The sequence below is a fragment of the Sander lucioperca genome, chromosome 9 (assembly GCF_008315115.2).
Source record: "Sander lucioperca isolate FBNREF2018 chromosome 9, SLUC_FBN_1.2, whole genome shotgun sequence".
Lineage (NCBI taxonomy): Eukaryota > Metazoa > Chordata > Actinopteri > Perciformes > Percidae > Sander > Sander lucioperca.
The window spans coordinates 5,300,602-5,318,883 of NC_050181.1; the positions used below are offsets into that span (position 1 = coordinate 5,300,602).

The 18,282-nt window shown below is 38.6% G+C and overlaps 1 protein-coding gene across 2 annotated transcripts in view; it reads left to right on the forward strand.

Annotated features, from left to right (window-relative positions):
- Window positions 1-306: 306 nt before the first annotated feature.
- Window positions 307-18,282, forward strand: part of LOC116045865 (retinal-specific phospholipid-transporting ATPase ABCA4-like) — a 40,774-nt gene continuing 22,798 nt past the window's right edge. For both annotated transcript variants that reach the window (XM_031293808.2, XM_031293809.2), the window contains exons 1-14: window positions 307-551; window positions 1,962-2,074; window positions 2,316-2,409; window positions 2,590-2,731; window positions 2,974-3,113; window positions 3,837-3,964; window positions 4,183-4,380; window positions 7,506-7,595; window positions 11,100-11,337; window positions 12,358-12,497; window positions 13,187-13,303; window positions 13,904-14,101; window positions 16,141-16,346; window positions 17,214-17,390. In XM_031293808.2, the coding sequence (XP_031149668.2) occupies window positions 329-551; window positions 1,962-2,074; window positions 2,316-2,409; window positions 2,590-2,731; window positions 2,974-3,113; window positions 3,837-3,964; window positions 4,183-4,380; window positions 7,506-7,595; window positions 11,100-11,337; window positions 12,358-12,497; window positions 13,187-13,303; window positions 13,904-14,101; window positions 16,141-16,346; window positions 17,214-17,390 (2,204 nt within the window). In that variant the 5' untranslated portion in view covers window positions 307-328. The remainder of the gene's footprint in view (window positions 552-1,961; window positions 2,075-2,315; window positions 2,410-2,589; window positions 2,732-2,973; window positions 3,114-3,836; window positions 3,965-4,182; window positions 4,381-7,505; window positions 7,596-11,099; window positions 11,338-12,357; window positions 12,498-13,186; window positions 13,304-13,903; window positions 14,102-16,140; window positions 16,347-17,213; window positions 17,391-18,282) is intronic.

The following is an 18,282-nucleotide window of genomic DNA, read 5'->3' on the forward strand; positions in this document are numbered from 1 at the left end:
CTCCCAACCTAATCACCTGCTACACCATGTTGAGCTGCTCAGAGGAGTGAGTCATTTTAGACGTGTGAAACAAAAACGTCTTATCTCTGAGGCTGGTATCTCTTATGTAACTACGTCAAATCTCTTGTGTAGATTTATTTTGTAGGTATTTAGCTAAAAGCCTTTCTTGCAGAGTGACAATAACTGTGCAGGTAAATCTTGATCATGGACACTTTGACAATCATTTTGACTTCTCTGTGTAACCCCTCTCCACCACAGGACCGCCTTTTCTCTCCACAAGTATCCCTCTTTTACTCTCTGGCAGATATCCCCCTAATTCTCCCTCAAAATGGATGACTGTTGTCTTTTTTTCTGCCTGCCCATGTTGAGCTGGGAGATTAGAGCAATCAGATTAGGAGTGCTGCTGACCTGCTGCAGGCAGAGGAGAGAGAGTGGGCAGCTTGGAGTTATACAGAGCTCTTTCTACCTTGCTCAATGTTTTCCACTACTTCAGCTTGTTTGTGAACCTGTTTCCCTAGATGTCGTACGACTTTTATATCATTCCATAAGAGGTAAGAATCAACTGCTTATGTTCCTTTGTTGACAAAATAGGATGTGCTCTTAAGATCTGTAAGAGCTGACAGACATGTGGTTGCTAATTACTGTTTTTCTAATGCCTAGATTCTAATATAATGTAATGGTTTTAAAAATAGACCCTTGTGAATGCTAAAATATTTCTACGTTTCTGCTAATCTTGTGTAATTACTGTTTGAGTAATAAGGTGATTTCAGAGAAGTCAGACATAATTATAGCATTTACTGTCTCGTTATAGTCTTACAGTCTTTGTCTTCTTGTTTTTCTAGACAAGTATTTATGTCCCTGCATCCTTAGCCTGCCGTAATCTATTGGACATGTCACTCCGAACAAATTACTTTTCATGTCCGACATTCTCATGTGATTGGCATTGAATGTTTGTTGTTGCTGTCAGTATTCAGTTCCAAAATGAATTTGTCTTTTGGGATAAGTCTGTATGAAAGAGCAGGTACAAATTGCATTTATCAAGCATATACCATCATGTTTATATGTTGTTAATAACGGTGTTGGACTATATATGTTGATAATGTTATAGCTACATGTATTTTCCTATAGAGAAATCCCCTCCTTTTGCCAACATGTATACACAATATACCTTAAAGCTGGCAGTGTTTTGCTCAGGAGCATTTCAGCAGGGTGTATGCTTTCCAAGTAGTTTGAAAGATGGTATGTCCAAGGTTGTAGTTAAGACCACCTTAATACAAATCCAAGTGAATGCTAAGGCCAGGTCAAAGCCAAAGCCAGAGTAGGTTCATTTCAAGACCAATGCTAATAAATAGGTCTTTCCTGATGGGGAAGTAATAGATTAGATTAGATATACTTTATTGATCCCAAATTCGGAAATTTCATTGTGTGTGTGTGTGTATGTGTATGTATATATATATATATATATATATATATATATATATATATATATATATATATATATAATAGTTTTAACATGTTCATTATTGACCTGTAGTAGTGGATATGTAGAAGTGCCATTTAATTTTTCATAAAAGCACAAGTTTCTTTAGAGACTGTGAAAATACACATAAAGCAACATATATAATAGTTTTAACACGTTTACCATTGGTCAAGGGATTGACCTGTAGTAGTGGATATCTGGAAGTGCCATTTCATTTTTCATAAAAGCACAAGTTTCTTTGGAGACAGTGAACAAAGACTAAAAGAAGCAACAACAAAAAGATAAGGGGCGACCATGCAGAGTAAAATATATCTTAAAATGTTTTAGAAAATCATGCTAAAGTCAGGTCAAACACAAAATGTAAGTAGTCTCAAGACCAGATCTAAGAATCCTGGGTCTCTCTGGGTCAATCTGGTCTACATTGTCCGATGAGAAGTTACCAACTGAGAGTGTCATCACTGATGGAGTTGTGTATCTGCAGGTTTGTCACAGTCTGATGACCCCCTCCAGGGGCAAAGTTGTGGAGCAATGAAGACAGGCTCTCAAATCCGCCTGTTGCTGTGGAAAAACTGGACCCTCCGCAAGAGACAGAAGGTATTATCGTTTATGTAACTGGGGTCGGACAAAACCTTAGAAACACTATTCAGCATAATGCAATCCAATATAGTAACACCACAAACCACAGCTTCCAACAACTCTCTGATAAGTCCCAACATGAGATTGATATCTTTAGACTGATAGGATTTGTTCCAGGTCTGTTGTATTAGATTAGATTGTACGGTTGTTTCAGTTTTTCTTTGTGTATATATATTCTACTCTACTTGTTTCTGTCCAGGTCCGCTTCCTGGTTGAGATCTGCTGGCCTGTGTTGTTATTTGTTGGGCTGGTGTGGCTGAGGAAGGCCAATCCACTGTACCAACAACATGAATGTAAGAAAAACTCTCTTTATTAACAAGCTATTTTAATCATCTCTTCTTCGAAAAATCAAGAAACAATTCTAATGTGAAAGTGATGGAATTCTTTTCATAGAGAGCACATGTTAACCTTTAGGCAACTCTTTTTTGTTTTAAATCACTTCACAAGACCTCACGTGTTGTCTGTTTCTTCAGGTCATTTCCCCAACAAGGCCATGCCTTCAGCAGGGATTCTGCCCTGGATCCAGGGCATCTTCTGCAACATCAACAACCCCTGCTTCAGATATCCAACCAGAGGAGAGTCTCCAGGCGTTGTCTCCAACTATAACAACTCAGTGTAAGCCTAATCATAGCACTCTCTAACCTTGTAAACCTCCACAGTGCCAGAAACCTCATAAAACTGTAATTTCTTGAATTATTTACTGTCTTTTTTTTTTATATATGTTTACATATTTATTTTTCGCATTTTTAAAATAGATCGGATTTCAGCTGGTATGATAATAATAAAATACAGTATAACATTCTATATAATCTAGAACTAAATTCAACTAAGTCAGTGTGTTGTTTGGCTTGTTCTAGATTGGCACGGTTCTATGTTGATGTCCAGGAGCTTCTGCTCAATGAGGAAGAGGTCCAGCAGCTCGGCCAGCTTTGGCATGAAATGTCCTCCTTCTCAAACTTCATGGAAACGTTACGCACCAACCCATCTATGGTGTCAGGTAAAGCTCAAATGTGAGAAATGGTTTAGACAGCAACGCCTCCGTTGAGTGTCTCTCAACTCTGTAATCAGAAGAGAAAAAGACTGTTGACAAAACTCTTATTCTGACAGGAAATGTGAGCTACACTTTTTTCTTAACCTTTTTGTCTTGTTTTCTGCACATCCTCTTTTTGTTGATGTTTCGTGTCTTGTGTAACTCACTCTCTACTTTTGTTTTAAAAGATCTGTCCGACTTTCAATTTCTCATTTTTATGTATCATTTTGCTAAATTAGTTTGTGTGCATTAGCAGCAGTAATCTTTCACCATCATTTGACATGATACATGCTGCATTTACAACTGCTGGATGTAAACTTTATACATTTGTATTACTGTTTGGGTAACCACTTATCCTTTATTATAAATGTGTGACAGTTACACAAAGTAATATGGTATTCAGTTTATTGTGGTCATTCATACACACAGGAATGTACATGACCTAAAGGCACACGTAAAAAGGTTTTTCTTTATATGACTTCAGTTGAAATTAACTGAGCCTTCTGGCAGGGATATGCGTATAAACACACATCCTCTTGCTCACTGGACTTTCCCTGAAACATCCTGAAAATCGCTGCCAATCTGTCTTGCTTTGAATCGTTTCCTCTGTGTAGTCCAATGCTGGTCGGGTCAATATTGTCTTTAGTGGTTCTAACATTTCACCCTCTCTGCTTGTGATGTTTCTTCTAGGCCGTGGGCTGAAGATAGATGATATTCTGAAGGATGACGAGGTTTTCACGGCCTTCCTTTTGGAAAACGCAAACCTCCCGGAGTCTATAGTCTACCAGCTCGTCAATGCAGAAATACGACTCGAACAGGTGCAGTTTTGAGGGATGAGTGGGGAAAGTTGAAGCTTAGACTGATATTCAATCAATGTAGCTTATTTAAAAAGAATATTAAAGGCAAATAAATTTTTTCCATGGTTTAAAATAAATATTTCGAGGTCATTGTAATGATATTTCATGATTCTTTGAGACATTTTGAGACACAATTAAGCCAGCATTCCACTTTTTTCTTTTGTTTTTATATTCCCCAGTTTGCCTTTGGTATCCCAGAGCTGCAGCTGAAAGACATAGCCTGCAGCCAGGCCCTACTGGAGCGCTTCATCATCTTCCCCAGTCGCATGGGACTCCACGGGGTCCGCAACGCCATGTGTGCCCTCAGCCAGCAAAGGCTGCAGAAGATAGAGGACGTCCTCTATGCTAATCTGGACTTCTACAAAATCTTCAAACTAGTGAGTTGTGCTTTGAACAAATATTTTAAATGTCAGTATGTCCCTGTTAAATTAATAAACAAACATTGGTACGCAATTTGTTCATCATGTATTTCTATTATAAATGTCAGGGTTATATTATACTGTATTTCTGATGCCCTTTGTTGCTTCCTGTTGTAGAGTGGATATTGTTCCTTACATCCATCCCTTCCTCCCTGTTTTTACTTTCTTTATTCACATGGCAGTCATTATTTCTGCTAAAGAAGACCCGCTGAGGGTTGCATTTGTCGGAAAAAAATGATGGCCCTCTTCCTCTCCTGGCAGATGGACTAGCAAGTGTTAATTTGTCTCTCAATACCCTCCTTTCCTGTGGCCGGGTTGGCTCAGTGGTAGAGCAGGCGCACATATACTGAGAGGTTTATGCCTCGACGCAGATGTCCAGGGTTCGAATCTGACTTGTGACAATTTCCTGCATGTCTTCCCCCCCTCTCTCCCCTTTCTCCCCTAGCTGTCCTGTCAAATTAAAGGTGGAAAAGCCCCAAAAATAATCTTAAAAAAAAAATGTTGTCCATTGGGCCATTGTTCCTACTGCAGAAGTAAATAATTAAACACATCTTTAAATTTATGTTTCATTTAAAGTAGTTTTTAGAAAACAGTACTTTAACAATAGGATAATGCATAATGTAAGTGCTTTTTACAGAGGAGAATTATTGCATATTTAGTGCACTAGCTGGTATTTCTGGCAGCAGGACAGTGTATGTAGGAATGAGTCAAAATACACTACAGTTTGTGTGTTCATGGTAATGAATGAAGATGTCACCCAGTGCAACAGTGTGGTTGACTGATGTGCTTTTAATCATTTTTGGACAACAATCGAGCTCCATGGCACAGAGCAATAACATATATATATATATATATATATATATATATATATATATGACTATAGATACACAGATAATGGGATTTGTTGACTGTAAGGAAAAAATGAAATATCCCCAGACTTATCCTTTAAAGACACACTTCCCTTCATATTTTTAAGACAAATCAGGTAAGTTTACGGTGAAAATTTTGCAGAGAGAATGAAGATGGACAGTTAAATACAGTATGAATCCATGAATTAAAAGCTGAGTTGTGTCCAGTGCAATCAGCCTGTTAATGTTGTCATAAATTTAAAAGGAAACTATTATCAACAGAGGTTGATAATGGAGAGAAAAACATGCCCCACTCACCTTCATAGAACTGTTTTCCCCCACTGGTCTGGAAATACCTAGCTGGACTTCCTTACAGCAACAAAATAGTGTAAAGTTGATACTGTGATATTGTTTCTCTAGCAAACATTCTGGATTGTGTACTTCATTGTGATTGCAAATGTGCCGGTGCTGCTTTGTGCTCAGAATAGTGAATTTTTGTTGCGTGGTATGTTGTCAGATGACTCATTGTTCTATGTAGAGCTGCTTGTGATGCCAGGACTGCATGTGAGGCCTAGTGGCTGATTATAGCTTGCAGGGGACTCTATCAGACCTGTTTACTGAATCACTGGCTTTATTTTGGGGCTTGGAATTTTCATGGGCTCTGTTTCCAATTGTTTACACATGTATTTACGAAAAGCAAGAAATATATAGGAGGCAGAACAACGGAGCTTTGTTTTTGTTTTTTGAGTGGCACCACAAGTCACAGATCATCCTTTTAATGTAAGGAAAAGACATATGTATTTGTTATTTATTTGAATTTATGAATATATATGTGAAATATATCCCCTTTCAGAAGTAGATGTATCTCAGCATATTTTATAGAAGAATACAGAAAATAAACATCAGCATTAAAAGAAAGCAGATACATCAACAAACTGTACTATATTTAAACTCTTTCCCCCTTGACACCTTCCAATTTGTTCTGTATATGTGTTAGTGTTCAGTCTAAGTGAGTCAGGTGAGTGGCTCAGGGTGTTGGCATAGCATTATCCCTCTTGGCCTGTTTCTCTAATGGGCTTAGCTAGATCCCGCCTACAGCCTGTGAGGTATTCTGTAAGACGTGATGCTGCGTCTCATATAAATACATTACCAACGTGTGCCAGTCCAAAGAGCACACCTGGTTACTGGGTTGTTAAAAAGCCTGACTGAAACAGTAAGAGTATGACAGGGCTACAGGGTCTTACCTCTTTCTTCAGGCCATAAAAAAACATTAGGAATCTGAATATTTGAGAAGCTGGAGTAGATTTTTGGACATGAGACCCATAATCAAATAGCTAAGGGTGAATCGACTTGAGCATTTGTAGGAGTTACATTAAATAGGTACAGCCTTAATAGATGTAATGGATGTTGAAGTGATGGGCTAAATGACTATCGACAACCAAAATCCACAGAGTGGTTATTGATTATTAGCTTGACTATAAAGTTTTTTAATCAATTGTCATTCTCTATTGTTTAATTTATTTATCTAGCAGTAGCATCTTAGTGGTGATCTTTGCATTTAACCTCTTAGCTCTATTAAGCCCATTACCACACTGCTGACCTCTGCCTTGTAATAACTTGTTACGCTCCTAACTCCCTTCTCCCATCCACCTCTTAACACCCTTCCTTTCTATTCCCTCGCTTTCTCTCTTTGCCCCTGCACCGCCTCCCTCCTTCCTTCATTCATTGAAATGCGAAAGTGCGAGGAATGCAGGAGGAAGGATATCACATGTGCGTGTTTGTCTTTGCATTCAGGGTTTCCGTAGCCCTCAGCACTCTGACCAGGCCTTTTCTAACGTCTATGGCCAATGGTTTCTCAAGATGAAGTCATTAAAGGAAGTTTAGGGAAAGGAGGTTCCCATATCGAACAACTGATAGATTTCAAGTTTGAAACAGGTTCATTTCCTCCATACATACAGATAAGACACAAATGACACGACAACAAAGGAAGGCCTGGCTTCATCTAGCAGATTGCAGGTTGTACTATCTGAATAAAGAAACAGGATTGCTGTTTCACTGGTTCCTCTAACGTTATCACAAGGACATGACTTAAACAGAGCAGCGATAGTTTTGATACAAAAGAACAACAAGCAACTTGTGTTTAACCTCTCAGTTTATTTTTTTCAGTATTGTTTTTTAAACACGGTATGAATATTGTTCACTTGACTGATGCATGTTGTGGCTTTGTTTCCCCAGATGCCTAAGGTTATGGACAGCAGCTCTGAGGGGATTGACCTACACTTCTGGGGTCGGGTTCTAAATGCGACGTCAGACAAGATCCGAGTTGTAAGTGCTCCAAAGTCCATCAATCCCTTTCTGCTCTTGCTCCTCTCTTCTTCTCCTCAGTCCTGCAGGATCAGAGGCACCAGTATTTTTAGCCCTGCAGGAAACTCGCCTCTTCCGCTGCTCCCAGTTTGAGAATCGCTCACAGAGGAGGCTGAGTGATGTGCTCAACAATGTGGGGTGTACATGTGTGTGTTAACCTACATGTGAACTGTACAAGAACTGATATGTCTTTGTAGGCTCATGTGATGTCTGGTGTGATGTCTGATGTGTGTGTGTGTGTGTGTGTGTGCGCGCGCGTGCGTGCGTGTGTGTGCATGCACATACAGATTGTGTCTCAAATGACATGTACATATAGGTGTGCATGTGTTTTTATCACTTTATTTATTTAATACATAAGCAATACAAATCAGAATAGAATAGTACAGAAATTGAATATAATAGAAAAGCATACAGTAGATACTGTAGAGGAATAGAATAGAATACTGTTTGACCTGCTGCCCTCTGGCAGGTGCTACAGGTCAATCAGGACCAGGACAAAGACTCAGGAATAGCTTCTTTCTACAAGCCATCACCACACACACACACACACACACACACACACACACACACACACACACACACACACACACACACACACACACACACACACACACACACACACATACATTCACACCTTCACATACGGACCATGTGCAATAACTAGTACTTTTAGTGTGTATATTATATTATATTCTTTCTATTTATGATTGTATTGTTTTACTATTTATTTTGTGTCTTCTTAGATTTAGATTTGTTTACTGGATGAACTGCTGCTAAGAATTTCGTTGTTAATTTTTGTACAATGACAATACATCTTCTGATTCTGATAGAAGAACAGACTAGAATAGCTATTGTAGATGAATAGAATACAACAGAATTGTAAAGAAATAGAATAGGATAGTGTAGAGATATATAATAGATATTGTAGCAGAATAAAATATAATATTGTAGATTTTGTAAAAATATATATAATAGATATTGTAGAGGAATATAATAGAACAGAATTGAATGGATATTGTTAAGAAATAGAATAATATGGATATTGTAGATAAAATATATATTGTAGAAGAATATAATACAATTGAACAGAACAAGATAGAATAAAATATAGAGATATTGTAGAGAAATTGAATAGAATAGATTGTAGGTTTAGTATAGATTAGAGATTAAAATAGACATAGACAATAAAATTTTTTAGTAATCTTGGTGTGTGCATTTATGGATCACATCCAATTTGTATAGTTGCATTCTAATTCACATACACACACACACACACATGCACGCACGCACACACATACACAGAATGACTGGGGTTGTGTTGTGTGTTTCGGCACGTTCACTGTATGTCCAAGGGGGTACTGTATCCCATCATCGCCTTAGGCTGGGTGAGAGACAGAGAGAGGGGAGGGGGGCTTTCGAGAGAGAGACATTCCTTCGAGGTGACACATCCTGTAGGTGGGACCTTCGTATCACCGTGGTGACAGAAAGGCGAGCCAAATGCTCTTATTACTCACCTCTCCTTCCTTTCCTTTCAATTGTGTGTGTGTGTGTGTGTGTGTGTGTGCATGTTCACACGGTTGCTTTGGGCAGTTTTAGGCCTTTATTTTCACAGGACAGATGAAGACATGAAAGGGGAGAGAGAGGGGGAATGACATGCAGCAAAGGGCCGCAGGTCGGAGTCGAACCTGTGGCCGCTGCGTCGAGGAATAAGCCTCTATATATAAGCGCCTGCTTTACCAACTGAGCTAACCACTTTGTGGACATTTTAGGTTGATTTCATTATTATTAGATATATCATTGGATCAATGTGTTAGTATCTTGCCAACAAAAAGACTCAAACATAAAACTCCAATTATTGGCAGCCTCCTTGCTATTTCTTCAGAAAGGAAATGATACATACCGGGTAGAAATGCACTTGGATGAGGCTATTTTTGTTCTATCAATAGGAGGATATTAAGTCCACCCTCAGACTGTCCTCATGATGTGCGGAGAGGCCTCTCTACAACATGTTTGCTTATCTTTCAAACTATTGTTTTCTAGTGATCGTTTATGTAATGCTATTTATACACTATGAATGAAAATGATGGACATAAATATCCCTACCCTGTAGATAATTATCGGATAAAAAGGTCAAATCGCTCAAAGCTAATTATTTACACTTTATAGCAATACTTCATTGCTTCATACATTCCTGTTGGAGATAGGATGATTTAACCCTGGTTGGCAACATTGATGACCAGACATAAGTCGAAGAATATCAAAGTTACAGTATAGTGATAACTAGTCTGGGTACCTCTGAGGGTGGCACATAACATAACTAGTGTGGGTGTGTGTACTATTTATCAGACTGGGGTCAAATCATTTTTGGAAGTGAATGAATTGTAATTTAAAGTGTGGTAGCACCTGGTGTTTTTGGTGTTACCACATCAGGGCAGTTATTAAAAGAGCAGGGACTTTTCTATCACAGGATACATTATACATATACATTATGTCTAGTAAACACCTGTAAATCTGATGCTGCCAGGTTTTTATGTGACATTTATCATGTTTTTTTGTAAACTACAGTAGCCTACAACAAGCTTTTGGGGTGTTGGTTGGCCCCCAGGTGTGTCTCTTTTAAATCACGGTGCTCCATGCTAACACGTCAACACGCTGTGTTGAGTAAATTACATTTTTGTGATAGTGTTGTTTTTGACATTTTATATATGATTACAAAAATCACACATTTAAAAGGGTTCTTTTTAGCCATGTTAGCGGCATGGCTCTAGGGATGGCAATTTCGGTCTTGTTAGTTGATCCACCACTTTGGTCCAGACTGAAATATCTCAGCAACTATGGATTGCCATGAAATTTGGTTAAGACAGTCAGAGGATGAATCCTACTTGCAAAACTCACGATAATCCCATTAGCCCAAATTGTGGCTTGTGTTTAAGGCTAATTAGCTTTTTTTTAGCATGCTAATACGCTAAACTAAGATGGTGAACATGGTAAACATTGTATGTGCTAAACATCAGCATGGTAACATTGTCATTGTGAGCACGTTAGTATGCTGACATTAGCATTTAGCTCAAAGCACCACTGTGTATAGGCTCACAGAGCCACTAGCAGGCTGTAGACTCTCAATCCTGTTAATATATAAATTTGGATTATGGCTCAGTGTTAGCACTGTACCCTCATTGTCAGAAGGTCCTGTCTTTGAATTTCAGCACTGATGCTTTCAGTGTTTAGTTTGTACTTCCCATGTTTTAAAACTCAAAATTCAAACTGACCTATTTATATCAGCCGTGTGACACACATAATAAAGCTGAAGGTAGAAGGTAGGTAAACCTGAACAGAAATACTGTACTTTGTTATAGATAATGGATGGATCTACAGTAATGTAGGTTTTAAACTGTATCATGTTAACAGGTACGTTGACCACTGAGAGAATCTCTTTCAACTGGCCCTCTGTGTAACTTTTTACAGCTGATGGAGCGGGAGAGCTCTCAGGAGCTCCTAAAGGCGGTTTCTTCTCTGTTTCAAGCCGGGGATCCCTCCTCATTCCCACAGCTGATGTCCACTGTGTCGAGCCTCTTCTGTGGATACCCAGAGGGAGGTGGCTCCAGGGTCCTGTCCTTCAACTGGTATGAGGACAACAACTACAAGGTGTTTCTGGGGGTCAACGGCACCAAGAACCATAACTATGTCTATGACGACTCTGCCAGTAAGTGAAGAGGTGTTGAACTGCAATAGTCTCTATAGTATGTAGTATATGGTATGGACTTTATACTTATACATAGCGTATACTGTAGATTAATTGTTATTTATAATATATAATATGATAAGACAGGAAATTAATGTATTTTCCCTTTTGCCATAAGGATATGAGATGCCTACATATTTATATATGTATCTCATATTATTTTAATCGTCAGTTCAAATAATCATTAGTTATTCTATTTTGTCTCGATTTTATGCTAATGTACTTTAGAATGATTTTTAAATACTAAAAATCATTTTTTCATCTTTTTTTTTCCATATCTAATTAATTAATAGTAACTAACTTCACCTTTTTCTTTTTTGGGGGGGTGAACACCTTCATGCACACATTTAGGGTTTATATAACTACAAGCACAAACCCTTTTTTTCAATCCATTTATTATGTTTGTTTTTTTTGCTAATTATTTGAATAAAAAGTAAACTTTAATGACATGAGCTACAAGTTAATTAAACTGCCACTTTGGAAGACTACTACTAAACTTCAACAAGGGAAAGCAGCTGTGAGCAGCTTCTCTATTTCTGCTAATTCACGCATTGCATTGTGGAGCAATAATCCCCAACAACAGAACAACAATCATTAGTCAAATTTGCATAGTGAATATTGAAAACCTGTTTAGAATGAATAAGTAGTGTTTAATTGGTACACATCTTTGATGTCACAGCTTTGTTTATTATTATTTCATCAGTTATTTTAGTCCACAAGTGCTACCATGGATCGAGTTTGCCATATAAGAAGAGTCTAGACATCTCCACCATAAAGCTGTTTTATAAGCACTGATTGACTAATTTAGCATATGTGACTGCTATCAGTAACTTAATTGATAGCATCTGAATGCAACCCAAGTGTGGAGGATATAAGAAAGTTTAATATGATGCTTTATCTCTTTTGTTTTGTCCTTTTCTTCTTTTATCTATTTTTCTTCTTCTTCTAATCTCACTGTTTTTGCAATTCGTCTACCCTAAGGTCCATCCTGCAACGCCCTGATGCAGACCCTGGAGTCCAACCCTGTCACAAAAATTGTGTGGAATTCAGTCAAGCCCCTGCTGATGGGAAAGATTCTGTACACCCCCGACTCCCCTGCCGTCCACAAGATATTAAAGAGTGTAAGAGGGACTACCTCCAGCCTGACCCCTCACCTCTCTCTTTTTCTCTACTGACTTTTTCTCTCCTTCTCCATTTCTTTCCCCACTCTATGCATCTGTTTTAAGCGTCCAAACCCCCACCCTTCTTAGGAATGAGCTGACTACCGAAGCAGTGGAGGGTGGAGGGATAGGGGGGCAATCTACTGCAGAGTGAGGGAAGGAAAGAGGAGGGGAGAATTAAACAATAAATTAAATGTGAGGGTGCAGCACTGAAAGGAAAAACAGAATGTTTTTCAGTCTGTCACATCTCATTCAGTGGTCCTGACACAAAAAACAGATCTCAATTTCAAGAGGAGTTTTGTTGATTATAATTACCTAATGTGACTGTTCACTTGTGTGTTAACTATGTTGAAGAGAATTGCAGTTTAGAGCTTAGATACAACATTTCAGGTTTCATGGATCTCTGTTCTGTCAACTGTCTGACTCTATCAGAATGAGAATCAGAATCAGTTGATTTTAGCACACAAGTTATATGTAGATTGTGCTTACTCACTGCTGCTTTACATTTTACATCATGTTTATAACATGTGTATTGACTTGATATAGTGTTCATTTGTGTGTAATGTGTGTGTGTGTGTGTGTGTGTGTGTGTGTGTGTGTGTGTGTGTGTGTGTGTGTGTGTGTGTGTGTGTGTGTGTGTGTGTGCGCAGGCCAACACAACATTTGAGGAGTTGGAGAGGTTGCAGAACATGGGCAAAGCCTGGGAGGAGTTGGGACCTCAGCTCTGGACTTTCTTCCACAACAGTGTCCAGATGCACATGATCAGGGTAGGAATTTTTGGCACATCTGCAAACACTGATTCTCATTGAATTAAGATTCAAATGATAAAAATTGTTGGCACCACACAGATCGAATAAAAGTGCCAACATCAGTACATTTGAAAGTATTTGAAATTTAGTGTTATGCTCAAATTTAGTACAATAGTAGAATAAGCCTTACTTTCAACATAGCCAGTGTTAGAAGCAACCAATACTAAACAGGGGTACCAATCTATAACATGAGATGGATATAAGTCAAATTCGAGCGACAAATTCTTTAAGGAATTTTACAGGCTGCAGGCAACCTACCCAGCTAGCTGGTTGCACTTACCTCTACCATGGACGATGACTCATCCAATCAAAAGTTTACCAACAGCAGCACAATCAGCATTCAGTTTGACCATGCAATACTCCTGTCAAACATGATGCTGCCATTTTCAAATTGCATTCAATTAGGTCAAATTGGGTTTCATTTTTATGACTTGAAACCCAAAGGCATTTTTCATTTTCCATAATACACTATGCAGCTAACTAAATTGCACTTGTTCTTGCATATGTAATATGTCTTTATTACACACAGTAACTATGCTTCTGGCTCAATCGCTGCAGGACACGCTGAGAAACCCGACAGTGATGCACTTCATGGACAATAGTCTGGAGGACACTGACTTCACTACCAAACACATTCTTAACTTTCTGTACAACGGTCCAGAGGAATACAGGGATGCGGACATGCCCAACTTTGACTGGAGGAACATTTTTAACATTGTCGACCAGATCATACGCACGTTCAACAAGTATGGAGAGGTAAGACACAAGTTTCTATCTATCTATCTATCTATCTATCTATCTATCTATCTATCTATCTATCTATCTATCTATCTATCTATCTCTATCTCTGTCTGTCTGTCTGTCTGCCTACTGCCTATATATCTAGTCACTGTCTGTTTTTTCTTCTTTGCCCCATTCACTATTTTGCCGAATGTTGCACATTCCCTATTCCCAGAACTAAGTGTTCAGCCTTTTTTGTAAGTCCAACTCTCAGCTCTCCAGACAGGTGCATCAATCTTCCAGGTCTGCTCCCAGGAGATTGCAGCCAGGCCCCTTTGAAACAGAGCAGACCACTTAGCATGGCTATAGAGCCGCTCTCCCATCCTGTAGGCTAATAGGTGGGGAGAACAAGCCTGCTGTCACCCCCCTCCTTTGCTCTCATTGTGGAGCCAGTGATGAAGTGGAGAGTAGGTGGGAGTGAGTCACCCCCCTATGAGCTCAATGCTGTTTTAGTGTATGGCCCTGGATTGAAACAGACCCCTGTGCCTGCGAAATAAAAGAGGGCAAATCACTCTATCTCTCTCTCCTCTCTCGACTGATTTAAAGGGGGCAAGGGTTGCGGTTTTGGAGAGAGCCCTATCAGTGTAGGCATCTCAATCTGTCCTTTGTCTCCAAGTTCAGCATCGAGACCCTTCAGAGCCCCACAAACAAACCCAGGCGGTTTAGCCAATTAGATATAGCTGTCAGCTAGCATTGGACCATAGGGTAACTGCTGCAGTTAGCATTAGGTCCTCTCACTCTGCCAGGGGTATGTTTCTCACACTGATATGCCATTGGAACTTCTCAGCCCATCTCTGAATGAACATTATTGTGCTGTGAATGTATGGTTCCGTAAAGATGAATAGGAAGTGGTCTCTCTTTCTTTGAGCGCTCTCAGGGTATTGTACAGTAATGTGAATGGAAACATTAGACACGGTGTACACAGGGGTGTGGGGGGTTAGAGAGCACCATGTTTGTGTGTGTGTGTGTGTGTGTGTGTAGGGTGGGAGTTTCACATGGCAATTATGTGTGTTTCATAGAGAGAGAGAGCATGTGTGTGCATGTGAGAAAGTGAGTCAAATTGTTTGTGTGCAGATGTATGGTGTTGTGCTCATGTGTGTTTAGATACACGTGTGCATGTCTGAGTGCATGCATTATATTTCCTGTGTGTGTGTGTGTGTGTGTGTGTGTGCATCCCTGCAGATTTGATAGTACTAGCCCAGATTTTCCCATGTCACCAGATCATCTCAGTGAAAGATTGTTCTGTTAAGAGCAAATTGAAAATCACATAACTACATACAACATTATCAATAGGGCCAGGTAGGGTTTGAAACTTATCTGGTGCCAAAACAATACTTGAGTTTAGATACAGATCCCAAATTATACTTTTTTTCATTATCCTAATACCAAATATTAACCTTAACAGTTTGAGGAGTATAATCATGTTTTCTTTCTTTATTGTAGTTTACAGTACATTAACATTGTGCGTAAAATGTAAAGATTAATTCAATATGTATATATATTCTTGGCAATGCTTAATTGATTAATAGTTCAAGATAAAACTTAATTGATACCCAGTGGGGATGTAAAATGTAAAATAAATAAATAATAAGAGGTATATAAAACTAAAATAATAATATAAAAAAAAGCATTTAGGGACAAAAATTAGGAGCCAAACTGACAGCGGTGTGGTTAAAGTAACAGTAGTGTAATTAATAGCAGCAGAGTCAGCAAGTCTAAGTTTACAGTGTACACCAGAATAATATATGATGTGATTTGGTAATGGTACTATAACTTATTATTATTATTATTATTATTATTATTATTATTATTATTATTATTATTATTATTACTATAAATTGCTGGCTGCAAAAAAGCAGCTTTATAAGAAGAAACAAACACACACACACACACACACACACACAAACTGCATATGAAAGAACATTGCAGTTAAAATGGCATTCTATGTTACTGCTGTAATATTTAACATCTTCTCAACATCAAACCCACAACAGTCTTTACTCCTCTGATTATAGTGCATCAATCTGGATAAGTTTGTGGCTTACACGGATGAGTCCCAGATGACCCATCAGGCCTTGTACCTGCTGGAGGAGAACAAGTTTTGGGCAGGCGTGGTCTTCATGGACATGTTTCCGTGGACCACAAGTGTACCCCCGCATGTCAAGTACAAGATCCGCATGGACATTGACGCAGTGGAACGCACCAACAAGATCAAAGACAGGTCAGTTGCAACTGTGTGGAGTGATGTTTTGTTACGAGGACTGCCAAAACTCTTTTGCTTGTGACCACTAAAAATAAAGCAAAGTAATGTAAACAGTCATGTATTTCACAAGACAAATTAGAAAATGAATGTATTTTATGTCGCAGAACATTTTTTTCTTTTTTCCTATCCAGTTAATCGTGCTGTGACCACTCAGATTTATCTTGCAACTGATTGGACAGATACCGATCCCCAATTCTTTAAGGGCCGTGGTTTCCAAGCCATTAGTGGAAGCTAATTTATCACACAAGAAATTAGGGTTCTAAACATTTTATTAGCAAAGGAAAAATGGCTAATCATAGATACTCTTCAATCCTTTTCATTAAAGCTGACTGGTATGCGTACACACAGGAGTTATGAGTAGGATCCAACCAGTCATGTTTAGACTACCAAATCCCAAATGCCCTTTGATCTCCCATTCATAAACAGGCTGTATGTGGTCAATAGCCCCAGGGGTGAACTAAATGTTTTAGCTGTTTACAGCGCACCAGCAGGCTGAAATGGACTCAGTGGGAGTCGTGTAATAATCAGATTGTAAGAGGGCTTAGCCTCAGATTTATCTGCTTAAGTAACACAGTGTGTGTGTGTGTGTGTGTGTGTGTGTGTGTGTGTGTGTGTGTGTGTGGCTTTAGAGACTTTGGCTTCGGAGTGTTTTATTATTACAATGTTTTGAATGGAGACTGTGATTTGGATTATTTCATACAACAAATACAAAGCTTAAATAAATTGTTTGTTTAACCATTTGTGTGATGAATGATCTTGTGGTCAAATTTTAACCAATAAGATCCTTAGCCACCTCTCACCTCCTCCTCTGTGTCGTCCTCTCAGGTACTGGGACCCTGGCCCCAGAGCAGACCCCATAGAAGACCAGAAGTATATCTGGGGAGGCTTTGCCTACCTGCAGGACATGATTGAACACGGCATTATCAAGACTCACACAGGCAAAGACTGGCCACTCGGTGTCTACGTCCAGCAGATGCCATATCCGTGCTATGTAGATGACCTGTAAGTGAACCAGACTCCATGTAATAGCAGATCATTCACGCTTTATCCAGAAAATTCAAAATAATTGTTTAGATAACAAACTAAACTAAACTGAAAGTGTGAGAGATGCATTAGAGAACAGCAAAATAGTGGAAAATCTTGCACACTGTCTAACTAGCAGCTGTTTTTTTAATATAGGTAATACAACATTATGATGTAAACAAACTTTATAATGTATAGATATACATGATATTCACTTAAATAAAGTGTCAGTGTACTGTAGTTTACTTTTTTTTTTAATAAAAGCCCTGATTTTAAAACCACAGTATTTAGTCTATCTCCACACTGATTGGCCCCACATTTTACATTACATTACATAGTTGATCTGAAACTGAAGGATATGCACTCTTTATTCTTCTTCTTCTTCTTCTTCTTCTTATTATTATTATATATATATATATATTTTCAGGGCGCATTTTTACACTTTTCTGTGTATGTGAAGCTGTAATTTATTGATACATTCATTGATTGACTCTCTAACTCACTGATCAACTGTTTGAGATGTAGAATTTCAGTGTTACCCTCTCAAAATGCCAGCACAATCAGGACACGTGTACATCCTCCCAGAATTTAAGTTACCAGACAAACAAAGTATGTTATTGTTTATCTGAAGTTTGTTTTCAGAATATTCATCTCAGTGTCTACGGGTAAAATTTCTTGGGGAAGTATGGTAGCAGCTTAAATGTGTCAATGTGTTATTTTTGATATCCCCACTGGATGGCACCAAAGTCTGAAATTTTCAAATCTTACAATCTTTCCCCCTTGAACCCACCTTTTCAATCATGTCTTTCTCACAATGTTACGTATTACCAAAAAGACCAGAAGTAAATGAAATAATCTAGAGGTTAATATT